We start from the raw sequence: 25239 nt of genomic DNA, 5'->3' as shown, positions 1-25239 counted from the left end.
ATACTGGCCTTTAACAATCTTTATCTATACTTACTAATCATACCATCTTAATCTTCTAGACTTAATAATAATACAATAAAAAGATTAAGATATAGCTTGAGCGATAGTTAAATTACTGACACTGCTATACAAGCTTTACAGTTTTAAGTAAAAGATAAAGGAAGTGATATTTAGTTTTATATAATGACAAGTCAATTGTTAGGGTCTTAGCCCCTGGGATACTCAGGCTTCGCTCTCGTAGAATAACCGCACCTGGTCCGCACCTGGTTCGCCATAGAAGAACCCCCTGACGCTACACCAGATTCGCTAGGGCGCCCCCGGGACCCACACTCGCCTGTATCGACATTCGACAATGCGAACCCCTGCGAACCTTTTCCTTCTCTTTCTCACGTTCGAATCTACTCAATTCCTGGACCTACATAAGGCCAGTAAGACGGGACCTAGCCCGTAACATCAATTCCTATTCTCTAAGAGTACTCTACAACAAGAAAACCAAACATAAGAAGGGAAAGAGGAAGAGAAAAAACCTCCCCCACTAGTTATATAAGAAATATTCCTTTGTGTGCATCAGTCTATTCCCTTTATGGTTCTATATGAGGTTATTCCCATCTCAGTACCGCTCTCGGTTCCCTTTCCCTGGTGGTGCCTCAGGCCGCCACTGCTGGTTCCCGAGGCCTGGGTCAGGACCGTCACAATCGGAATAGGGTTGCAAGTGTTTACCAGGAAGCCGGACCAGGTCCCGAGCCGGCATTACAATTGTTTGAGAAATTATAGGGTTTAAAAAGGCCACTTTAAACAGAATTACGCCTGTCCCGGCTGGGGTGTGGAACACATTGATCTCTAAGCCTTTTAAAGTAATTCAATTTACGAAAGCTACTTTCGTTAGAGATCAGATGAAAAAAAAACTTGCCCCCACTGAGAATTGAACTCAGGATCTTTTCATCTCATACAAGTGAAACGCCGTACCACTGGGCCATAAGGGCTGGCAGAAGACACGCTGACTTTTTGACTAGAGAGGTTTGTGTTGTGACGGCCGCATGCTGCGTGTGCTGCTTCTACGAAAACCAAAAATCATGTCTCCCCGAGATAACGGCCGAGCGGCCTATTTTCTGCCGTCTGTTTCCGCCCTCCCCATGTTTGATAGATTTGTATTGCTTAGTCACATGATCGGATCTCTATACAGTATACGTACTTTTAGGCGCTAGATCCACCAGCAAGCGCGCTAAAAACGCTAAATCGAAGGGTAGAATAATTTGTAGCGTAATATTAGTACAAAGTTCCGAGCACATAACTCCTAGCTTATTTGGCTATATTGAACAAGGCGCAAAGGATTGACAAGGTCAGTAGTTGTTCTGAACACTGAAAAATAAGTAATCAATCCACATGGTTACAGGCCACTCATAAAAGATATAATAAAATAATCTAGAAAAAAGATCAGTCCTTAACTATTATATATATAACTAACTATTATAGTTTTTAGCTCTAAGGCCACTACCATCTCTACGAAAATTTGGAAGCTGTTCCGGGTCTCCTGACGTTCACGCTCCACTACACTTGTAGTTTATTAGAAAACATTATGAAAGTTCTGATATTCACGGTGGCATATTTAACTTTCAAGGGCCAACTGAATTCGACCTGTCTCGTGTTATCATTATCGTACCTGTTATACATTGTTCTCGGGTCAACCCTGTCTTTACAGTGTAGGCCGGAGTGAGGATGACCTAGCAACCTCCTGAGTTATACACCTCGATCCCATTAATCCCCGACCCATTGTCAGCAACATGGACAAACACAATATATCCATCCGAACCGGCATCAACGTCAAGATCGATTTGTTTTCCAACCATCGCATCCATCGCCGCTTGAATAGCCCTTGAGTCATTCGATGATAGCTGGTAATTGCCGTATAAAAAGGTGTCGTACGCCTTAGCCACATCAGGCGATGAGTCGCCGTTGTCGCAGGAGCTGCCAGATTTCGTGATGCATTTGTCGTTTTGCACATAATGAAGGTTGGTCAGGCATTTGGCCGTGTCGGCATCGCCTTGGGTCCAGTTTGTTGTACCCGTCCAGTACCCAGCGCACCAATTGAGCCCGTCGTCGGTCTTCCCGCTAAGAGTGTAGCAGTCTTCGATTTCCTCACAACACGCGGTGGCGCTCTGCTCGTTTTTTCTTGTCAATCGGGCAGTTGTTGGAGACAGGATTGCGAGGATGGTGGCAGAAGCGCCGAGGAGGGTTTGGAAGCCATACATTTTGAAAGATAGTTTAAAGATAGTTGGGTTCGACTGATGGAAGTGTGTTCTGAGGATTTTATGGTTCTTTATATGAGCCATCTGCAAATTAGAACTTGCTCGAGACAGCCCTTCATTGGACGCCTAAAGTTTCATGTGTAACGTGGTGTAAGGCGACCCGTAGCTAACCACACAATTGATGGTAGATTTTTTGGGGCCGTCTAATAGTTTTTTGTTTTCCTCATTTTTATGGGCGACGCTAGTATTTTTATAGTAGTATGAGAAACGTAAATGCAACATCGCTGCGCTTGCTAGTTATTCGGGTATGCTTTTAGTCAAGCAATGTGACGTCAACTCAACAAGTATCTGTCTCGGAGCATACAGTTTACGTTGGCGGTTCCATGCTTGAGGTATCAGGCAGACCCGTCACTTACGGTGTCATCTTTATGAGGTCGTTTGAACAGCCTCACGATCCTCCTGATAATATCAGTGAGACTCGTTCCCCTGCATCGTTGAGAGTTTACAGTCATAATGCTAGGAGCACATGTACGTGATCGACAGGGAGGACAGAGAAGCGAATATGACACCAGGCGCGGCCGGTGTCGAGAATTGAATTGTGTTTGTCTAAGAGTCTCTTCATTGGTCCACTTTCTATGTGCCCTGCTTGCAACGGAACGACGGTTTGATATACACCCTGCTACGTCTCACGCTCGCCCTTTTACCAGGGCAGTCATATCTTGCACCACAGTATATAATTTAATTGAAACTAAATATTTAGCTAAATTTATAATTATATCAGGCTTTAAAGCCTTAGGAATCTATCTATTAAATTGTAATAAAGCTCTTAATTTCTGGTAAATTTAATCTTTGAATTCTTTATTATTTACTCTTTAAAGTGAATGCTACGCCTAAGAAACATTATACTAACTTTCTTAATCTATATCTTTTTTAAAAGAGGCTTGTTTTATACTTTAAAAAACAGTAAAGGCCCTTGGCTGTGTATATATTAAGAATGCGCAGTTAGATTAATTAAATTTTATCTATTCCTCTATATTTTCAATAGAATTTTTTTAATAATCCTTTTATTCCTTGATAGAAAGGTAAACCCTTAATAATTGTGAAGCGGTCAAGGACTACTCTGGTGGGTGTCTAAGATGACTGGTTGAATTGTATGGAACCTATTAGGGGTCGACTAGGAGGCGACTCGGTATCGAGAAGCAATAGTAATAGGTTATATTTCTATACAAAATAAACTGCTTGAAGACTTCCTCGTGCCCATCTACTACATGTAATGCCAGTTAACACAAACATAGGCATGATTGAAAAGAATTTAGCTAACTGATATTGATATGTCTACAGGTCTAATAAATTATATCAAATATAGTCCTCTGCTATCTGGACAACCCCTCTATATAACTGCAGCATATCTCTAACGAGCTTGTCAATACTTTGACATTGAACACTATCATTGAAGATCCTCGACAAATGCACCTCGCTGTCTGACTGTCTCCTTGCCTGTTTTCCCCTTTGTGAGAACACAGTGGTACGCGATATCCTTGAATCCGATAGTCCGATTTGGCCAGGTATACTAGCAGCCAGCATGCCCACAAGCGCCGAGAAACTCAACTCAGCTTCCACGGCAGAAACGCATATTAGACGTATCCAAAAGGCGTTGAAAGACGTTAAACTTGGTAAAAACACGGCTTTGTTGCACGATGCATATGCATACGAGGTGCGTGGCCATCTGTGTGGCTGTGATGATTGTGTAGTGTCGAATTGGCAGTTCCAAGTGCTGGCCTCCCTTGTTTCAAACTGCCCTCTCCCATGTCTCTGGAGAGTGGAAATCATAGGGTGCGATGTTTTGACGGCGTGGCGCTTGTCGAGTTCATGCTCCAGCAAGAACACCGCCATGACATATCCGGATTCATCTTTTTCGTAAGCCAGTCTCGCAAATGACAGTATGTCTTTCAGAAATTCTGCTGCTTTTTGTCCACTATTGCCGTATTCTTCCTGTGTACTACCGACACAGATTTCAAGCACGCACCACGGCCGTCGTAGTGCAACCAGCAGTGTCTCGGTCATACTCCCTTGTCCGATAATGCAATGCTGTTTATGCAGAGCTGCATTTAGCAGAAAACTTGGTTTGCTCTCTGCTAGTGAATTTCTGGAGAACTGTCCTGTCTCAAGTATAGGGGACGCAGGCAGTGACTCCAAATGGGGCGAACGCGTGCCGTTTGAAGTGTCTGCCAAATCATCGAAAGCTGTATATATTGGTAATAGCATCGACACCTTCTCAGCAAGGATGTTTAGCCTTGTCACATATAAATCACTCCCTCTTTCATGTAGAATAATATCCCGCCATAATCGAGGCAGAATGGCAGTCGTATAGATAGCAAACGTCCTACTTGCAACCCCCTTGCAAGCAAGACTCACCCCACCACCTCGATCCTTTTCCGCGCATAACGCAAGAAGGGACCCAGAATAGGCCGCGGTGTCTTCTTCTTTAAGTGTTGCCTTTGCAACGACGGAGATGCCGTGTGACGACGCTTCCTGCAGGCGTCGACCAGTCTCCAGATTCATCGTGACGAGTTCCTTTGTGAAAGAATCCTCATTTTCAAGTTCTCTCCATAGAATGATTTTTTTTCTTTTTAAAAAACCCCCCAGTTTGCTCGTTACACGCTGTCCAAAGCGAATATCTTCCTCGTGGCGGTGCGGGGTTGATTGATTATCGCATTGCAAAATCGCGTGGCGGGGACATGGTATGCAAGGGGAAAAAAAGACGTCCTTGAGTATGACTCACGAGAAAGTCGAGTCCCTTGCAATCCGAGCAGTATATTTAAGTTATCAACGTAGTAATACGACAGGAAAAGCAAAGGGAAAAAAAATTATACACGTGATGAGGCGCAGTAATCCCAATCGTCGGATGACTCTTTTTTGCCAAGACGTCATTTCTAATAACGCGTCCAAATTCTTTGTTTTAATGGATTACATATCATTACCAAGCACCTCTGTTCATGTAGATTCCATTGCTCCATCGAGATAAATTGTCGTAGATTATTGGTATACAGCTTCATGTCTTATGGGGTAATCGTATCAACAACAAAACGAACGCCATACGCCATGCAGCAGCATTCCCCCTTCATTCCAGTTACAGAACGGGAAAATTGCAAAGACGAAAAGGAAAAGAAAAAGAAAATCGTGGCCGCGTAAGATGTGAAAAGCCGAAGAGAGGTATTTATTCTACAAAAAGTATTCACTACGCCCGGGTCGTGACGCAGGGAGATGTCGCTGGTCATCGCCGACAGCGCTGAATAGTTTGAAGGTGGGCTTGAGGTCCTCTCGCACTTCACACACTGACGCAAGGTTGCCGCATCGGTAGCAGTAGTTGGGGGCACTCCAGACAGTAGCGACGTTTTGTTTATCAAAGTGGTACTTGTACCCTTCGTTGACCAGCTGGTGGGCTCGAGCGATCAGACTGAGATCGTTGACGTGGCAGAATTCTTCGGCGACTTTGTCTCCAAACAGCCATCCTATAGTAGTCCAGTCAGAAAGGAAATTGAAGGAATTGGGCGAGCAATATGGAATACGCACCAGCTCCTCGCGGGCTTACAGCCCAGGTTTCGACATCTTCTGGGTCGGACCAAACCAGATCGCAGAATGCTCCTTCATGAGGGATTTCTTGAGCACGAGCGACGACGCGCACTTGATCGAGGGTCCTGATTTCCGGGCTGAGCCCGCCGTGCACACAGAGCACCTTTCCATCAATAATCGCGCCTAGCGTCATGAAATCAAAGACTTGGCAGCACGCTTTCCACACTGAGGCATTGCCGTATTTCTGGAAGCATTCCTCGTAGAATCCGTAGACCTGAGTGATTTGTCGGGACTCGTGGTTCCCTCGGACCAGTGTGATTCGGTCAGGGTATCTTTAAAAAAAGTCAGCGACAGCCCTCATCCGGAACACGTGGCGAACTGACTTGGCCTTGAGGCAGAGCAACAATGTCAAAGTCTCTAAACTGAAATATCCGCGGTCCACATAGTCACCCAGAAAGACGAAATTTCCCGTAGGCGAGCCAGTATTGGTATTGCCTTCTCCGGACAACGCACTGCCGGACCGCCCTCTTCCTGACGCCGAAGCATCGTCATCGATCTCATCCAGGCCGTCTGCATTCTTCATTTTTTTTCGCAGCTTCGGGTCGGTTATTGTTGATGGAGGTTCGATATCGTCGGATGTTATGACTGAAGGAGCATTGATAGGGGCCTCAACATTGGTCTCGTTGGGCATGCCACCCGCCACGCGAAAGAGCTCGAGCAGGTCGTAGAATTGGCCGTGGATATCTCCGCATATCGTGACCGGCGACGAGACGGGCTGAATATTTGATTCTAAAAGAGGTGAGCAATTGATGTCTCAAAGAAAAGGCACACAGCAACAAACCCTCCATCATGTACTCCTTCACGATATCGCACAGTTGTTTCATATGGTACTCGGAAAGGTACTTGCAATTCTTGGACGCCTCCAGCCATTCATCCGGACCGGCATTGCGCTTCAACTTTGCCGGTCCAGGCGCGGGGACTCCTTTCTCTGCCATGGCGTGAAGTCGATGTTGCGATGCTTCGATGAATGGCTTGATGACTAAATGAAGGGGGGCGGCGTACGCTCAGTCCGTGGCACGGGGGCGAGGAGTAGTCGAGGGGGGGGTTGCAAATGAGAGGTAGAAACAACAGATATTTCAAAAAAGAAAGAAGACAAAAGACAGAAACTCCGGTCTCAAAGCCCTGCAGACGTATATACTGTCTGTCGAGCGAGGCGTGGGAAGAAACGCTTATGCTGCGGGGAGTTTGGCCGCTGTTGCGGTGGCGTGCTTGGTGTGTGTCGCGTGCCGTACTGCTCCCACCTGCCTGCTGAAGCGTCTCGCGAGAAACTGGCGACGTTGTTGGACTCGAGGGGAAGCGCTTCAAAGTCTCTTCAAACAGTCGGATAAGATACAAACTTAGATTCTCCTTAGTCAAGAACTCCAGGAGGCCGGACCAGACCGCCCAGATGTCGGTGTAACCACCTGACCTGCATCCCCGCACCGTTTATATTTCCCGGGCTTTGTGATCTTCTCACATTTCTATAAACATTTGAACTGTCACTCATTGTCCAGAACCATTTAGCTATGGCTTCTGCTGGTGGAAAGCCAGCTGGGGTCCTCCAGATCCCAGTCTCAGCTACGCAGAAAGGAAGCCCAGCGCCTGCACCTGCAACAAAGAGCGCTGCGAAGCCTCCTGCACCCAGGCTCAAACTCATCGTGCGTCGACTTCCACCAGGCCTCACCCAGGGCGAGTTCGAGACAAACCTGGGCGACGATTGGAAGGTGGGATCTGGCCAGGTCGATTGGTTCCAGTACAAGCCCGGAAAAGTGTCGAAAGAGTATGCTTGATCTCTATTTTACGTTTCTAATTTATCTATCTAACTTTCACGAACTAGTCCTGCGAAACCGTCTCGACCGGCACGAGCCTATTTGCACCTACTCTCGGAGACACTGATTCCTTCTCTATTCGAAAAAGTCAAAGCCACATCCTTTCACGATGCTCGGAGCACCTCGAACGACCCTGTCCTTATGGGGCCCCCATCCGTTGAATTTGCCCCGTACGCTCGGGTTCCTGGAAGTCGCACACGCAAGGACGGACGGCAAGGGGGGATAGACCAAGACCCTGACTTTGTCGCTTTTCTCGAAAGCTTGACCAATCCCGTGAAGAAATCTGCTGCAACAGAGGGCGAGGCCGAAAAAGACGACGACCAAGTGACCGTGACGCCTTTGGTTCAATATATCAAGGAGAAGAAGGCTAGCAAGGCAAAGGATGGCGCATCGGGCAAGTCTTCGAAGCGAGGCAAAGACAAAGAGGCCAAGGCAGAGAAAGCAGATGCCAAAAAATTGCTAAAACGCCCAGAGAAGGAATCTACACTGGCATCGACACCTGGCTCACCCGACAAGAAGTCGACATCCTCTCCAGCGAAAGTTGAAAAGGCTACAAAAGAAGCAGTCAAGGCCGCGAACAAGCAAGCGGCGGCAGCAGCAGCTTCTACAAAATTGAAACAGCCTGCAACGAAAGAACCATCACAAGCATCCCCTACGCGCACTCCGGCATCTGATCGCAAACGAGAACGGGGAGACGTCACTGCTGCGGCAAAAATCTTACAACGGGACTTGGGACTGGCACCATCTGGAGGTAGACGACGAGGGAAAGCCGCCGCCGCAGCAGATAACGAAAGTGCTAAGAAAGAGGCAGGCCAGGACTCAGCGACCTCATCTCCAACTGTGCCGACAGGCCCAAAAAGCTCCAAGCAAGGACCCAAAGCAGCCAAAGAGAGTGCATCCAAAGGAGCAGCTTCCAAAGGCAGTCCTAGCCCAGCCGCGCAAGCTACAGAAACAATTACAAATACAGGCAGCCCCGTTCCTTCAACAGGATCTGCTGCATCAACACCCAAGCCTCCAAAGCAACCCAAACCCAAACAACCTGCTGTGTCACCAACCGCTACCCAGGCGTTTCTCAAACACGCGAACCCATCTCAAGGCGTTACAGAAGAGCTCCTCGATACAGCCTTTGGTGTTTTCGGCAAAGTAACCAAAGTGGAAATCGACCGGAAGAAGGGATTTGGATACGTTGACTTTGCTGAGGCAGACAGCCTCCAAAAGGCTATTGCGGCGAGCCCGGTGACAGTGGCGCAAAGCCAGGTGGTGGTATTAGAAAGAAAGAATCCTCCTTCGCAGCAAAAGGCGGCGAAGACTGGTGATGCAGCACCACAGGCGTCGTCAGGAACACCTCCGCAGGCGGGAGTTTCTCGAGAGAAACGGTCGCGCGGCACACGATCTCGAGGAGGGAGAGGTCAGAAGAAGGCTGGAGCTGGAGCTGCAGAAGGGGAGAAGGGGGAGAAAGCTGAGAAGGCAACACCTGTTAGCGAGGCTCAATAGATAGCTATAGCTTATGATACCCAAATGATTAGGAAAACAATGAATGATCACACAGAACAACCTACACTCACCTAAGACCTGATTAAAACAGAAGAGTACGATAAGATGCATATGCATTTACGATATGGATTCTTAGAAGAGAACAAATTTTGAGGATGAAAATTTCATATTACACATTAAAAAATGATCTAGCTAAAAGAAAACCTTTCAGACCTCCTCGACACCCACCAAGTCCAGCCGACCGAAATCAGACACCAGAAACAAGGTAAAGATCATCACCACTCCCTGGATCGGCGCGTCCTCGTAAGAAAACACAGCGCGATCGAGGCGGGAGTAAGAGAGCAACCTTCGCAAGAAGGAAACTCCGAAAATTCACTTAAGGGCACCGAGGACATAGAGGTCATCAGCAAGGGTGGGATTTGTGGCTATTTTCGGAAAAACAGCGAGAGACGTCTACTAATGAAATGATTCTTTGAAGTAGAGTCGCTTAAGAAAAAGAAGAAAAAAAAAGGTCAAATGTGCAGGCGGCGGCAGTCCTTATATAGACAACGGTGGAGTCACGTTTTTGCGCTAGTCCGGAATTGGTCGGTACCCGGATCAACTGCAGAGTTTTCATGTTTGCGCTGTTTGCCGCGTTGGCTCTGTTTGTCCGAGAAACCTGCCCTGCTCCTACCCAATCAACACGCAGGATCAGTATCGACATCGAATTTGAGACCGCATTTTTTTCAACAAAGAGTGGACCGCCGCCAATCAATTGCCAGGATCACGGATCAAAGGAGCTCTGCGGTGAGTCGGTGAGTCGGCGGAATAAGAATTATTATTATTCAGGGTCTAGACGGTGATCCTGGTTCTAGTTCTCTCGATTGGGTGTGTCCTGTTCCGAGGTTTTCTGTAGGAATGTTGGCGTCTATTGGACCTCTTTGATATTCAACCCAATGTGGTGGAAATACATGATTATGGAACCCATCGATTGATCGGTCAATTGATTTTTTACAAATTCGTCTTGACAGTACCAACTATCAAGACCTGGGCTGTTCTACGTTTTTAACCTGCTCCAGCATATCAATTGCTCAATACACGCCCATGCCTTTTGTGTAGATGTATGCACGTACGACCCGTGCCTTGCTAGACACATGTTCTGGTACATGTCCCCAGAAATAGCCTCTTCATGGTGCAGGTGATAGCTGAGGGTATCGACTAAATATCACCTGTAGAGTCCATCTGTATCAGTTTAAAAGACATACGCTTGCCTTTCCCGATATTCTAGGAAGCTGGTATTTGACGCTGCCATAAGTGAAGGCGTCTTCATCTAGAGACGCGATGTCTTGTAGTGTCTGTGAAAGAGCTATTGTATGGTCGCCGTCTAATAATTTCGGGATTATTATTGTACCGAAAACGTATCATTCGTGAATAGCCACGCTTCAGAATTCTTTGCGTCAACTCAGATATCGAGTGAGAATTCTATAGGAGGGCACTCTTGATTATAGTGCTAGTATACTCTTCTGGGTCATATCCTGCGATATATTCATGTAATCAACCTGAACTATCGGAAGCCGATGAACTCTTCAATGTTTTTTTCAACGGTGCTGATTTTGTTTTTCTGGGACAAAACCAAGAGCCCATAAAATTGGCGATTTAATGGGACAATTGCCATCTTTCTCTGTATCCGATTCCGATTCGTAGTTCTGCAAGCTTCGAATCTGTCATTACCCGAGCAGTAACAGCCGTGTAGCTCTTCAACGTTGTCTCCAGAGTAGCCTAGGAGATGAAATTATAAAACGCGCTTTTGATAATATTTGAGATAATTCTATTGTTATCGATATTTTCTGCTTTATCATGGTGCCTCGTCTTCGAAGAGTATAAACAGCTATTTGCTAATTCTCTAACCCTACATATGAAGTTTTAAATGTTGTTTGACATATGTATTTTTGGGTGTATGCAACCTTAAATATATATCGTGTTAGATACATACTACATATTTCAACAACAACCAGTAGTAAACCATACTCGTATTGATTGAAATACCATGTATAGCATAAGAAAAGAAATAGGACTCGTCTATTTAATTTGAATTCCTACTATGGCTAACCATAGTAGTATAGCGAAGGTTCCCTGTCGTTCTGCGGTGTCAAATGATCAATATTGATCTCCGATACTTCGGTACGGTAAGAACAATATTCAACTGCCGTGTTTGCCACGAACAAAGAATCTCCACGGCTGTCGGTACAGCATTAGTGTTATTCTTTAAACCAAAAATTAAAAGAAAAATTTGGAATTGTCTTTAAGTTATTGCGCGATTTCGTAAATCCTGTGTCTGCATTTGCCGTTTCATTAGTCCACCTCCGGTACATACGCTATTCGGAATATTGAATCATCGTCTCAACGCGAATTACTATTCGGGTTTGAGAAATGAAACTTGGACTGTTTACGGACAATTAATCATTTACTTTAACTTGGTCGAAACGCGAATGTCGTCCATGATTTCATACTTCAAGTTTTGGAAAGGCTACGGTTCAATGTGTTACCGATCTATGCTACATTTAATTTGCGCCGCTACAGGAAACAGGCCAATGGCAAAAGAAACAAAAGTGACGCCTTGTAGAAATTCCCTGACTCAATCTCCACTTTCTCGACCGAAGTCCTACCACCCACACGGCTTGCGAAGTTGCTACGTAGTATCTACATTCCGAACTCCGCAGATAACAAAGATCATGGACCGGAAATCACACGCAATCTTGTAACTGACTTGACAAGTCAGAATATGGTTGTCCCTGGACAGCTCTCGTATCTGTCTATTTTGTTGTCGCATCAAGGCCGTGCCAGTGAGTCCAGCTAGCGACAGTGTTTGATATACCCTGTCATATTCGTACACTCTTGTCTCCTCTGATCAGGGTAAAAGCTCCGCAATCATATCGCTGAGAACAAATCAAGAGTCAAGACTGATATTAGAACGATATCTGTGGGGACCACCGTACACACTTCTGTCAGGAACAAGAATTTTTAGTGGAGCCATAGCTGCCGATCCTCAGCAACAATATTAATGCAACACTGTCGTTTCATTGACATTTGGGCATTTACGCGTTGCTTGTTTAGCGCCACCCACGCGACTCGGTGTCCTCCCCGGAAATCGCTTCGGTCATACATAATGGATATAGAGATCGGCGCAGATAGTGGCACTGCCAAGCACCGGATTTACAATTGGTGTTGAAGATCCTCGCGCATAGCAGCCCAAAGAATCCAAAGAGAATACAGAAAACACCGGGTTTGGATTATTGAAACTGTCCGTTGACACGCGTGAGGTAGCTGGGATCCGGTAAAAATTACCATGGATTCGGCCGATTGAAAACAATAAGATCAACACCGCGAAGACCTCGATCTTGACTTGCAAAGAATCTTATCCCGCAATTTAAGTATCGTTTCACGCCCCCATGCTGGCAGCCAATGAGCGATGTAAAAGTCCAGCGCTACTATCGAACCCCTGAGGCTTGCGTAATCATTATTGAGCGAGAGGATGCAACTATGAGCATGGAGTACTATGAAGTACTATGGAGTACGAACCAATATCGCGGCCCACTATGAGCCCTACGGTCTGCCTCAAATACGCCAGAATGCCGAGCGATTGCGTGCGAGCGACTATCCACTCTCTATTTTGACTTCATCATTCTTGTGAAGATGGCTACTTCTGTGTTGGCCTCCCTTGCGGCTTTTGTATACCTTCAGGCGCCTCTGTCGGCCGCCAGCAGCCACCATGGACTCCGACACAGGTCGCTCGGCCACTCGAGCGCCCCCAAGATGTGCTCGGCCAGCAGCGCTGAGGTCGTGAACAACTCTACTGAGATCTTCCCCTACCAGACCTTCCACTCGTTCACTGGTACCCCGCCGCGGCTCAACATCACCGCCAATGGTGAGGAGCTCGCCGAGGGCCTCATCTTCTTCGGACCCAATACCGAGTCCGGCGCTGGCAAGCCCAAGGAGGTCACCAACTTCATCATGACCGACACTGGTGACCTGGTTTACGCTCACCCACCGACCAGGGCCCCAACCGACTTCAAGGCGCAGACGCTGAATGGAAAGCCGGTCGTCACATACTACACCCCGGTTGGCACCCAGCCTTTTGTCGGCATTGGCTGGGGTAACGTCCATATCCTGGACGACACCTATAAGGAGATCCACACCGTCTGCCCCAAGTTGAACCTGCACAAGGGCGACGGAACTATCGCCGAGTGCGGTTCTGATCTCCACGAGCACTACATCACTGAGGACAACACCCTCTTGACCACTGCTTTCAATGTTACCCAGTACGATTTGACTCCTCTGGGTGGAACTGCCGATGACTGGATCCTCAACGCTATTGTGCTTGAGCTCGATATCGAATCCGGCGAAGTCCTCTGGCAGTGGAGCCTCATCGACCATATCCCTATCTTGCAATCCCACGCTGGTGTTCCGAAGAACGGCGTCAAGCAGACTGGTGCCATTGACCTCTACCACATGAACTCGATTCAGTCGATTGGCGACTACATTTTCATTAACTGCCGACACACCTGGTCCTCGTACTTGATCAACCGCAAGACTGGTGAAATCGAATGGACTATTGATGGCGAGACTGGAGGAGACTTTGGTAAACTCCCAGAGAACGGCACCTTTGTCAGTACTACCCGTCATTCCCAAAGTGTTATACATACTGACCGTATCTGTATACAGTCATGGGAGCACCACGGCCGTCTTCATAACATGACCGAGAGCTCCGTGGTCCTGTCGTACTTTGCTAACAACAACAATGCCGCAACCAAGGAGGCTGTCTCCAAGGGCATCGTTTTGGAACTGACCCTACCTCCCAACCCTGACTCGCCCCCCAAGCTTCTTGCCGACCTCTACGATGCCACTGACCTCCAAAACGCCTGGGCCGAAGGTTCTACGGACATACTCAGCAACGGCAACTACTTCATGGGCTACGGATCCGCGTCTGTTATCAAGGAGTACGGACCCGGCGCCGCCAACGGCCAAGATGTGCGCTGGACCGGCCTCTTCGACGCCATCGGTGGTGGTGACAGCTACCGCGCTTTCAAGCAGGTCTGGCACGCAACCCCCGCGTCACCGCCTAGCCTGGTTATTTCTAGTGGCAACATTCCCGAGTCGCTGTCCAAGTGCACCAACTCATCGGATTCCGCGCTTGCCTACGTGAGCTGGAATGGTGCCACTGATGTGACTTCGTACGATGTCTACGCTGGCTCGTCCGAGGACGACCTGGAGCTCATCGGCACCGTTGACAAGCAGGGTTTCGAGACTGTCTTCCCTATCCACTCCACCTACGCTGCCGTGATGGTGAGCGCTTTGGACCGTAACTCGTCTGTCGTGAAGATCAACTAGAGTGTTTGGGATTATGTGTCTCAATTCAGTACAAAAGACTCGTCCCTCCACTGGATGGCGGAATAACAGTCCTTTTCCACGTTTTATCTTCTTCGCTCCATTAATCTGTATCTTATTTTTGAGTACGTAGTTTGAGGTACTTTGATCAAATGTACAAATTTTTAGTCAATATAAATGATACAGATCTTGATTAGCTCCAGAAGCTCGATAATTAAATGTATATTAATGATTTAGTTGTTTGACATCCTTCACCGTACGTGGTGTAATTTACGTTTTAAACAGTTATATGCCGAATTGGAAATATTTACTGGTATGTTAGAGTAGAGTTGTTAAGTACAAAAGTCTATCACCACTTGAAAAATACACCTAGAAGCACCATCCACCGCTGCTGGAGTTTTTCAAAACCTCGCCAATACCTTCCACCCAGTTTGTCTAATCCTAGCAACGAGCACAAAACTAGTTCCAGCAAGACACAACACCCCCGAAAAGATTTTCAAACCTGACCAACCCGCAGAACTATCTATAATGGCCCCGTTCACAGGGTTCGTCGTCAAGCCCCCAAGAGAAATGAGAAAGAGGACAATGCCCGTTCGAAAGCCAATCTCTGCCATTGGCGAGATCTGTATGAGTAAAGGCGTGATTAGAGACACATAGGCACCGGAAAAGAAGCCAAAAAGCGCAGAAAACGCGATGAGCGCGGCGGTGCTTGTGTCGGGGAGCCAAAGTGCCAGGATCCATATGCCAGAGAGGTAGCAGACAACGATGAAGATGTTGTAGCGACCCAGCTTGTCGCCTAGGAATCCCGAGAAAAGACGTCCGAACAGTGACCCGGCGTTGAGGATGGGAACTATGTACTGGACCAAGTTAGAGTTCATGCCCGTGCTGACGGCTTGAACAGGTAGATAATTCACAACTGCGAAGAATCCGTAGCTGAAAAGGAAGAAGCCGATGACGATGAGAATAAACTGGGTCTCTCTGAACGGCTTGGCGAGCTGGGCCCAGGTGATTTTTTGTGTTTGTTGAGGAGGTCGGTAGGGGCGTATAGTCAGATTGGCTAGTATCAGAAGAAATAGCATGATAAATGCGCAAATTCTCATGGACCAGCCAAATCCGACTTCGTTTATGAGATGTGTCAACGCGATAGGGAGAACGATGCCGCCAATACTCGAACCGGTAAAGAGAACTCCCAAGGCTGCACCACGGTTCTGATTGAACCATCCAGCCGTGCAGTTGACAGCTAGTATTATTAGCGACATAACAATCTATATGTATTGAGAATGGCTGGAACTAACAAGGCTGGAAGATTGCCGAGACACCAATGGCGGAGCATAGTCCTTGTGCAAGAATGATTTGATAGTATTCAGTACCCAGAGAGGCCATCATGATGCCGAATATATGAAGTATACTGCCGAAAAAAAGGAGATGCCGCGGTCCATAACGGTCATAAATAGCGCCGACAACGGGTCCCTAGAGTACAATTAATAAGTTGAATCACTTGATCTATGGTAGTATGGAAAGCGCCTACCATGCCCATCATGAAGAATATTTGCAGCGATGGAATCCACGATATGGTCCCCGCCGAGTAATCAGAGAGCAGCGTATCCTCGTAGTATTCTTGAAACACTCCCACACCTACATTCATGCTTGTCAGCTTAAAATTTTGATATCAACTGGCACGGGTTATTACTGTTCAGCCATCCAAAACTGCAGAATGAGGTGCACCAAGCACCAAACACAACGAGCCAGGCAGCTGCACCGCCATCGGGGGCGTCACTACCGGGAGGGTTGAATGGAGCTTTCTCAGCATCAAGGTCGCTTGAGCCAGCATTTGTGTTCGAATTGTCAGTTTGGGGGTTAGCCTCGGTTTCTTTTTTGATAGATAGATCTTCGGCTATCGTGCTGGCCTGTTCGGAACTCGACATAATGATTAGCGTTCCCGAATAAATAAATTTATCAAGTCGACTGGTAGCTGTAATAAAAGGAGACATTGAGAGCTGTGATTTTAGTAAGTACCTAATATATATATATATTCAGCCCATATTTATAGCGCACGGAAATCAATCGGCGTTAAGACTGAATAATTCTGTCGCAGCCAGGCTTAGACCATTGAATAACGAAAAAAAAAACCAGCGTTATAGACGTGCTCAGTGCCACAAAAGGAGTCAATTAGGTTACAATGTTCGGGCTCGGTTGTAAGAGCCTAATAACAAGGCCCGAGGCATGCTAGTGACTAAGCGGCTCGGCCTTAATTTCTCAACCAGCTGACGTTAATCCTTTAGAGTGTTTTGAATATTACTATTTTATGTGATAAAACGCATTAGCTGCCCAGAAAGCTCTTCTGAAATGAGCACTGTCCCAAATTCCACTCGGTCCGGGTTAACACCGCATTCCGAGCCCGGATCAGAGCATCAGTCGGCTTCAGCTTCGATTTCACGCTCGTGCAATAGCTGCAACAGCAGAAAGGTTCGCTGTGACAAAAAGGAGCCATGTTCAACATGCAGAAAAACCGGCAGGACTTGCAATTATCCGCCCGTTGGTCCTCGGAAAAGGCGGACGAAAAAGACCATCATCGCCGACATGGCTGCCAGGATTTCCAGTTTGGAAAAGTCGGCAACCAGAGCGAGAGAAAAGCCAGAATCTAAACCATCAGTTTCTAATTCCGATGCTGAATCCAATGCTTACGCTCACTCTACTTCCATGAGCGAGGGGCTCAGGGAGAATGTTGTTGTGCAGAAGGGATCGTCAACACAATATTTCAACGAGATCATGTTGTCCACGATGATAGAAGTTAGTTAGGATGATATCATGAGTAACCAACTTTAATCCGCGTTTCTAACTGATAGAATAGGGACAAGATATGAAAGCTGTACTAACACCTCCAAACACAGGTCCCCTACAACCGCAAATCATTTCTCCCTTTAATGCCCATGGCATTCTCTCATCTCCATCTCTCTCAATAGTACCCTCAACGCTTCACCCACCCCAAGAGCTAGCTGTGAAATTATGGAAAATATATGTTGATAATGTTGAAAGTTGCGTAGGGTTAAAGTTCTTGCACTTACCAACTGACGACATCAAAATATACTCCACCATCAATGACCCAGCAACGGCGTCTCTTGAGAACTTGGCTTTATGCTATGCCGTTTATTTTGCATCAGCGACTTCTATGGATGATACAGAAGCTGCGGCAATTCTGAGAGAAGATAAAAACACCGCCATGCTCCGGTTCAAGGTTGGTCTGGAACAAGCACTCGCTCACGGTGACTTTTTGGATCGTCCTACGATAACTGGGCTTTGCGCCTTTGCAATATACTTGGTATATACGGTTACTCCATGATTAAACTAAACTTACCTTTTTCCTAGTCAGCTGTCCGTATCCACAATCGTGGCAAAGGAATATGGATTCTAAATGGCCTCGCGATCCGCATAGCCCAGTCGCTAGGCTTACATCGCAATGGTGAAAAGCTCGGCCTCTCTCCTTTTGAATCTGAAATACGACGTCGGATTTGGTGGCACCTGCTATGCCGAGAATGGCGCTCTGGGGAGGACTACGGCTTGGAAAACATAAACAACTTCTTGCTGATGGCTGACGTGAGCCTGCCAATCAATATAGAGGATACAGACCTTTATCCGGAGATGCAGAGACTTCCGGCCCCGAGAAATGGGTGGACTGCCATATCATTCTCGTTGATATGCATTGACTTTGCACAGTGCATGCAAAAACTAGGAGTCATCTCTGCGTCGTCTTCCGCTTCATCCCCACCAAGCGAGAACTCGAGAGCTCAGCTTGTAAAGGAGTGCAAGGAACGAGTCGACAGATGGCTAAGACATTGCAATCCAGTGTTACCTCCGCAACGTTTAGCACTTTATATCTCGTCCTTTCTTCTCCGCAAGCTTGATTTTGTCTCTAGAATGCAGTGGATTTTATTGAGATGTGACGGTGAAAGCGCAGACTTCGTGAGTGAGGAAAACCTAGTCGAGGCTTTGGAGATATTAGAATCAAGGGTTTACGAAACGGATGGCTTGTTGAAACAGTTCTCATGGGTTAGGAAAGCCTTTCCGCAGTATCATGTAACCATGTACGTCTTGTGGCACTTGAGTGTCAAGCCAGAAGGGCCCAATATTGAGAGGGCATGGACAACGACAAAAACGATGTTCTCACCAGAGATATGGGACGAAACCACCATGGGCTTTGGATCAAAGTCGGCAGTGCTGACTGCTCTTAGAGCCAAGGCAGTGTCAGCTAGAGAGAAACTACAGAGAATGAGCACGGGCAAGCTGAATGGACCTGGCAGTTTAGTTGGAGAGAACTTGTCATCTCAGGCCGAGGATCAGACTACTTCCTCGGTTCTTGCAGGTACAAATACTGGTGAAATCGATCTTGAGGGTGGTATGGAGGAGTGGCCCGACTGGGAAGCTCTGGTTGAGAATTTTCAGTTCAACAGTTCTGATGTCTTTTGACAGGGAAACTAATTGTTTGTCCGCTATTATTGTAACATATAAGAAATGTTTTGGTAACAAATACTAATCCCTGAAACATTACTGTCGTGTGCTTTTAGTCGCTCATTATGGAAAACAGTTTATCAAATCTTCATAAAAACGCCATTCTTCCAATGGTGCAATGCATTGATGCTTATATACGCTACATAATCGTGCCCTGATAGTGAACCTTTTGGTTGCCCACACCTCGCGCTGTAAATACTAGTAACCTACATACCGCCATCCAAGATCGACTTGCTGTTGAGTCACGCCACCTTTCATCGCTCGTAACTGGTCCTCTGGCGTTCCAGATAGGCACTTGTTCATTTTTCGTACATGCATGAGATACCCAGTTATAACGATGAAAAATGAGATGGCGCAGCCGAGTACTATGATGAAAGTCAATATCAAAGCTCGCGACAAGTAAAGAGAAGAGAAGAGGAACTTACTGGCTCCAAAAGCAGCATAATAATGCGGTGGGTCATAGAACAAGTAGCTCACCCAGACGTTGGATATCCCGCCGATAGCATTTATCATGGCTACACCAGCGGCACGCTTGGGGTAAGGTCGCGCCATGTGGATGTTGAGGGTCTTGTAAAGTAGGATTTGCGGACCGGCGCAGACAGTAGGCATTAGCATCATGGCAAAATACCGAGGGCCCATCTCTAATGTTGACATGGCGACAACATAAGCGACGACGGATACAGCAAGGGCACTGGTAATGATTGGATAGATGATGTTTTTGCGCTATAAAGTTGAGAACTCATTAGAAATTTTTGATTTCCTATTTGAACCGGTGAGACTGGGGAGACACTTACGTCGCTAAAGTAAGAAATAAACCAGAAAACAATGGATGCTAGAACATAAGGCGGAGCAGTGAGAAGAAGAGTAATGTTCCGGTTGTAACCCAATGTTTCGACAATAGACCTGGAGAATGGAATGTCAGCCAGAGAACAAGTAAAGAGAAAGACAATTGCTTACGGAAAGAAACTAGTAGTTCCTCCCATGGCCTGAGACATGCCCATACACCATACCAGAGCCCAGATCTTGGGGTCCAAGATAGCAAGTTTGAATCCATTAAAAACGGTAGATTCTTCATGAGCTTCTCCAGCACCGGCTTCGACTTCAAGGCGCCATACAGCATAGTCGCGCTCAACGGGTTTGAGCAAGCGGGCCTTGTGTGGATATTCAGGCATGAACATGGCCGAAATAAGACCACATCCAACCGTGGTGACACCTTCGCTGAGAAAAGTCAGCAATATTCAAAAAAGCGAAAAATTATGGATTACTCACACAATGAAAAGCCATCTCCATCCAGCGATACCATATCGACCGTCTAGGGTAAGACAGGCAGCAGCAACAAACCCCCCAAACGCGCTTCCAAGCATTTGACAAATAAACAAGAAGGCAAGTCTCTTTCCAAGTTCATTTTTTGTATACCATGCACTCATCAAATAGATAACTCCGGGGAAGAAGACGGCTTCGGTGACACCGAGCATGACACGAATGGCTAGGAGCCCATGATAGGACTTGACAGCAGCTGTGCAACCGCTAACAGTACCCCAGATGGTTGCTGCACTGCAAATATCTGAAACAAAAAGCGATTAGCTCGAAATAATTCATGTCTCAGAGGTCCTTTCTCATTGTTCCTTACAGAATCCTGGGCGAGGAATCTTTGTCATGATCAAGTTGGACGGAATCTGGAAAGGGATGTATCCCGCTGTAAAATATGATAATGTTAGGAGGTAATTGTTTAGCCAACAAAGTGATACTTCGCGAACCCACCAAAAAGAATGGATATAGCCGTGGCAAAATCCTGAGTGGACATGTTGAGGTCCTCCATGATGCCGTAGACTTTGGCGGCAGCAAGGGCAGATCGGTCGACATCTGAAAAGTGACATGAGTTTTCTCTTCACTCAAACACAGAAAGTGGATGGCAAAACACTGACAGTTGAGGATATACAAGACAGCCATGATAGGCATGATAACCATGTCTATCTTTCGGACCATTTTGGTCTCCAGGCTCTTCAGCTCATCGGCACTCAAATGTCGAAGGCTCTCTGGCTTGACGATAATATCGTTCACTTGTTTACCATAATCCTCGACCTCGATGTGGTCGGCGCCTGACTTGAGATCATCGTCGGCTGAAAGAGCGGTTGCCATGTTGTTGTTTGTTGCTTGCTTGGTGGTTGTGTATCTCTGTCCTGCGCTTAAGAGACGCGATGTACATTTGGAGAACGCTTTTAATAAATTTGGGAAAAGGGAAGTACAATCGTTATACTAGCTGGTGGTGCTTGCACGGACTGACGGATAAAGACCGATTATTTCCCTTTTTGGAAGTGACCGATGAGCCACAAATATACCCCCCCGGAGTCTTCCCCGTGTTTCTCCGCATTTTTCTCTCCACGCTACATGACTAGCTAGTGCTAGCTACTAGACAATTACTGTAATGGCTCGTTGAATTGCCCATCCTTGGCTTCACATGAATGGCCGGTTTTGAGTTAGCAGCCTCTCCTTCGATTGGCTCCACCATTAGCGATTCGCTCGCTCGCTATCTAAGTACGTACGCCATCCTGCCGATCACTGGTAGAGTATCGGATAGGTTTCCGAGCCATGCAAGAACAAGCTACCTCATCATAGCAGTGAATTGATCTGGTGTATAGGCTAGTTTGAGGGAACACTTGGATATACTTACAGAGTAAAAGAGCATTAGATTTACTGGTTATCATAGGCAAAGATCATCCATTATATTAATTGATTAACACATCGAACCTAATCAACAAATATGATATCCTAGTCACCACTAACCCAAAATTTCATCCCTGTACTAATGAGTGCCAGGCCCTCATTGACAGAATACATTAAAAAAAAAAAAAAAACTCACGTGTACGTATTCTCAGGCATCCGAATCCCATCATTAATCGAAACGCCCATCAATCTCCCTCCGTCCACGGTCAACAGTGCACAATTCATGTATCCGCCGCCGGGACTCGACAGCAACAGAACCGGCGCAACAATTTCTTCGGGCCGACCTGGACGACCAGCGGTGCTGCGTAGTGCTGCTTTCTCGGCTTGATGATTGAGGTTGTATTCGTGTTTGCCCGAAGTGACGCCTGTCATTTCGGAGGGGAAGATGCCAGGGCAAATTGTATTTACTCGGATTTTCATTCTTTGATCGGGTCAGCCTCCTGTTATATTTTGTAAGTTTCAAGAGTGGAACACGTACGGATGTAGACGGCCGGCGAGGAGTTTGGCAAGCTGAATGGCTGTTCTTTCGTTAGAGCTTGGTTTCTAGCCGTGCAAATGGGCTATTGAAGGTTTGTAACTTACTTGCAGCCTTGGAAACGCTATAGGTCAGCGACGCCACAGATCTGATCTACATTAGCAGCGACTACTTCAATGTTGGAAACCTAGCGTTTGAACCTCTGATTTGATAACCCAGCTATCGACGAAATCACGCAGACGTTGGGGTCTGCCGACTTGCGTAGAAGAGAAATGAAGTTGACGGTTAAAAAGTAAACGCCGTTTACGTTGACTGGAATAATGAGTGTCTGGTAGGTCTCGAATGATTGCATCCACTCACTTTGATTGCTTCTGTTAAAATCCTCTCTATTTTTAGGTTAGAAAAAAGCGATCTTTTTTTTTTTTTTTTGGTTTGGAACTGACTCTATCAATCCATTGACAAGGAGATTTTCCACTTGGTCCGCTGCAAGTAATCAGTGCTGCTTTTTTTCTTCTTGTTTACAAGGGCTGAATCGCACCGTCATTGTGGTCATTAGCCTTGACGCGCCATGGGCTGTTTACTCCGGCGCAATTGATGAGGGTGTCGATCTGAGACAGTCAACTCGATTCAAAAGACATTCACAGGGGAACCAAATTACTGACATGAGTCTCTTGGGATTTGACAGCTTCAACGATCTTTTCGCAACCCTCTTTTGTCTGCACATCTCCCTGTATTCTAACCTCCGCTATATTAGCAGTTTGACTCCATACCGAGGGAAAAAACCTACACATGGACATCACCCCCAATCTCCTTCGCCGCAGCTTCTAGAACTTCACCTCGTCGGCCAGAAATATACACTTTTGCCCCATTGACCGCGAATCCTTCAGCAATTGCCTTGCCGAGACCAGAGCCACCACCAGTGACAACGACGACTTTGTTCTTGACAGAGAAGAGCTCCTCGATCTTGAAGGATACATGTTGCTGAGCCATTATCGGAAGCTTTTCGCTCAATATATTTTTTTTTTACAAAGAGCCAGGCAAATGCTACTCCGAATTCAATGGAGTGTATTGGAATAGATGGAAATGACGTTGATCGATGCCCGAAGTGGGGGAAACCCCTCGGGGCATAAATCACACGTATATCTGTCTTCCAATCATCTAATTCGAGCTAATCGACGGCTGTCCGAAGCGATCGGCCGATAACCGCAACTGGTATTAGAAATGTCGTGCACGGGATTAGCAGGATGTCGCATAGAAAGGGCGGAGAATCCGGGGGTCTTATTAGTCCGGGGGATATGTGAGAGAAATGTCTAAGACACACAGAAATAATATTGAAAAAAAAAGGGAAAGGATGAGCAAAAGAGCAGCTATTCAAAAAAGATCTAACCTAATATGGACGGCCATCATGGATGAGCCTGTAGCATATTCGCCTCAGGCTAACAACATATGGTTACAAACAAAGAAAACATACGACCTATGATCATCTGCAAGTAGACAAAGAAAACATCCTAGTTTAGACCAGCCTATAGTCACGTGCAAGCAAATAGGGAAGATGGTTATTATTAGCAACCCCCCTGAAGTCCTGTAATCATCTTTACACACAGTCAATTCAGTTATTTCCATAAAGTTATTTATACAGTGCCCCAAATACTAAACTGATTCACCCAGTTCGACAATGTCCAGCCCAGCCAAAAACGATGGACCACAAGTCATCGTCCTCACTGATGAGGAGCGTGATAGTGGTGTCATGGGAGATAAAAGTCTCTATGATGCTATTGAAGCCTTTTTCACAGACGGATGTGTTGTTGTCGAAAATGCTATCGACCTGACCCTCGTCGATAAACTCAACGAGAGAATGTTGCAAGACACCAAGAAACTGCTATCTGGCGAGGGCGAGCCATTTTTCATGTATGATTATTTCGTTTATCCTTTTTTTTTTTTTTTTTTTTTTGTACTTGTAAAACGTCAAGCTGACAAGTAAGCCATTTGAACGCCAATTTCGAAACAAAGGGCGCAGCAGCAGGCGGAAACATATCTCAAGTGCCTCCACTGGAGAAAGGTTAGCACCGGCCATATAAAATTGCGCTATACATGCTGATGTGAATTACAGAATGGCTCTTCCCCGAAGTTTTCGCCAACAAGCACGGCGCAAGAATTGTCTCCAACATCCTTGGACCCCGGCCTGAAGTTCACTTCATTCGATCGAACACTCTGATACATTCGGACGATCGCCAGAAGGTTCACGCCGACATTCGGTTCGAGCACCCAGAACATCCATTTGCCATTGCATTGAACACCTGTCTAGTCGATGTAGGCCCTGAAAACGGCACAACGGAGCTGTGGCTCGGGACGCAAAATACAAACAATGACTACCACATTGAGTTGGGCGAGCCATTTATTACACAGGAGAAGTTGGACGAAAGGCGCAAAGTTGGACCGCCGTGCTATCCAAGGATAAAGAAGGGCTCTTTCGTGTTGAGAGATTTGCGGCTGTGGTGAGTTGCATTAGATCTGCGTTGTCTCTCAGTATTGACCCAAGACATTCTAGGCATGCCGGTATGCCAAACCCTACTCATGATATCCGAACCCTGCTGTCAATCGTGTATTATGCTTCGTAAGTTTTATCTTTCTTTTCATCTCGAGTGAAAGCTGATTGCAAGTAGCTGGTACAAAAATGGTGCAACCATTTCGATGCCTGAATCCCTTCGACCGACTATTGAGATGCTGGAAGAGTATGCCCAGTCCAAGATAGCTGCTGAGTGGGTTCCGGATGAGGGATATGACTATCTCAACATCAAGTTTAGCAACAACTTTAGCTCAACACTTACGCCGTGGGTGTGGGAAAGGGTCCAGCATATAAAGGGTGTGAAGAATTAATCGTGCCAGCCTGCTTCGCCGGCTCAACGTGGATTTTCATTTAGTAGATTTTCATTTAGTATGGGGTTCCCATATACACCATGAAAATCAATTTCCTCGTATAATGCTCCCA

At 46.5% G+C, this 25239-nt stretch overlaps 9 protein-coding genes and 1 non-coding gene across 10 annotated transcripts; 4 read left to right on the top strand and 6 right to left on the bottom strand.

Annotated features, from left to right (window-relative positions):
- Positions 1 to 907: 907 nt before the first annotated feature.
- On the bottom strand, positions 908 to 983 carry TRUGW13939_00185. The gene has a single exon. It is a non-coding gene; the product is annotated as a tRNA-Thr (tRNA).
- A 738-nt stretch (positions 984 to 1721) lies between these two features.
- Positions 1722 to 2249, bottom strand: TRUGW13939_00184 (uncharacterized protein; the record flags this gene model as incomplete). The annotated part of the gene is made up of 1 exon (XM_035483398.1): positions 1722 to 2249. The coding sequence occupies one exon, from the start codon at positions 2247 to 2249 to the stop codon at positions 1722 to 1724; it is 528 nt and encodes a 175-aa protein (XP_035339291.1).
- Positions 2250 to 3602: 1353 nt separating this feature from the next.
- TRUGW13939_00183 (uncharacterized protein) lies at positions 3603 to 4808 on the bottom strand (the record flags this gene model as incomplete). The annotated part of the gene is made up of 1 exon (XM_035483397.1): positions 3603 to 4808. One exon carries the CDS (start codon positions 4806 to 4808, stop codon positions 3603 to 3605), a length of 1206 nt encoding a protein of 401 aa, XP_035339290.1.
- A 660-nt stretch (positions 4809 to 5468) lies between these two features.
- TRUGW13939_00182 (uncharacterized protein) lies at positions 5469 to 6814 on the bottom strand (the record flags this gene model as incomplete). Its single annotated transcript, XM_035483396.1, has 4 exons — positions 5469 to 5758; positions 5820 to 6151; positions 6203 to 6608; positions 6661 to 6814. The coding sequence occupies 4 exons, from the start codon at positions 6812 to 6814 to the stop codon at positions 5469 to 5471; spliced, it is 1182 nt and encodes a 393-aa protein (XP_035339289.1).
- Positions 6815 to 7384: 570 nt separating this feature from the next.
- Positions 7385 to 9181, top strand: TRUGW13939_00181 (uncharacterized protein; the record flags this gene model as incomplete). The annotated part of the gene is made up of 2 exons (XM_035483395.1): positions 7385 to 7638; positions 7696 to 9181. 2 exons carry the CDS (start codon positions 7385 to 7387, stop codon positions 9179 to 9181), a joined length of 1740 nt encoding a protein of 579 aa, XP_035339288.1.
- A 3672-nt stretch (positions 9182 to 12853) lies between these two features.
- Positions 12854 to 14548, top strand: TRUGW13939_00180 (uncharacterized protein; the record flags this gene model as incomplete). The annotated part of the gene is made up of 1 exon (XM_035483394.1): positions 12854 to 14548. The coding sequence occupies one exon, from the start codon at positions 12854 to 12856 to the stop codon at positions 14546 to 14548; it is 1695 nt and encodes a 564-aa protein (XP_035339287.1).
- Positions 14549 to 14946: 398 nt separating this feature from the next.
- Positions 14947 to 16470, bottom strand: TRUGW13939_00179 (uncharacterized protein; the record flags this gene model as incomplete). Its single annotated transcript, XM_035483393.1, has 4 exons — positions 14947 to 15785; positions 15841 to 16015; positions 16074 to 16180; positions 16236 to 16470. The coding sequence occupies 4 exons, from the start codon at positions 16468 to 16470 to the stop codon at positions 14947 to 14949; spliced, it is 1356 nt and encodes a 451-aa protein (XP_035339286.1).
- A 655-nt stretch (positions 16471 to 17125) lies between these two features.
- TRUGW13939_00178 (uncharacterized protein) lies at positions 17126 to 19009 on the top strand (the record flags this gene model as incomplete). Its single annotated transcript, XM_035483392.1, has 3 exons — positions 17126 to 17335; positions 17397 to 17864; positions 17912 to 19009. The coding sequence occupies 3 exons, from the start codon at positions 17126 to 17128 to the stop codon at positions 19007 to 19009; spliced, it is 1776 nt and encodes a 591-aa protein (XP_035339285.1).
- A 240-nt stretch (positions 19010 to 19249) lies between these two features.
- On the bottom strand, positions 19250 to 23240 carry TRUGW13939_00177 (uncharacterized protein; the record flags this gene model as incomplete). The annotated part of the gene is made up of 16 exons (XM_035483391.1): positions 19250 to 19416; positions 19477 to 19774; positions 19846 to 19954; positions 20009 to 20269; positions 20321 to 20615; positions 20682 to 20747; positions 20813 to 20914; positions 20977 to 21236; positions 21912 to 22196; positions 22254 to 22293; positions 22358 to 22398; positions 22451 to 22636; positions 22694 to 22733; positions 22789 to 22858; positions 22913 to 22985; positions 23038 to 23240. 16 exons carry the CDS (start codon positions 23238 to 23240, stop codon positions 19250 to 19252), a joined length of 2496 nt encoding a protein of 831 aa, XP_035339284.1.
- Positions 23241 to 23925: 685 nt separating this feature from the next.
- Positions 23926 to 25127, top strand: TRUGW13939_00176 (uncharacterized protein; the record flags this gene model as incomplete). The annotated part of the gene is made up of 5 exons (XM_035483390.1): positions 23926 to 24158; positions 24233 to 24309; positions 24361 to 24745; positions 24799 to 24864; positions 24914 to 25127. 5 exons carry the CDS (start codon positions 23926 to 23928, stop codon positions 25125 to 25127), a joined length of 975 nt encoding a protein of 324 aa, XP_035339283.1.
- Between the last annotated feature and the right edge of the window lie 112 nt (positions 25128 to 25239).

This window comes from Talaromyces rugulosus, chromosome I (assembly GCF_013368755.1).
Source record: "Talaromyces rugulosus chromosome I, complete sequence".
NCBI lineage: Eukaryota > Fungi > Ascomycota > Eurotiomycetes > Eurotiales > Trichocomaceae > Talaromyces > Talaromyces rugulosus.
The sequence above is the reverse complement of the archived record's forward strand: the minus strand, read 5'-3'. Positions and strand labels throughout refer to the sequence as shown.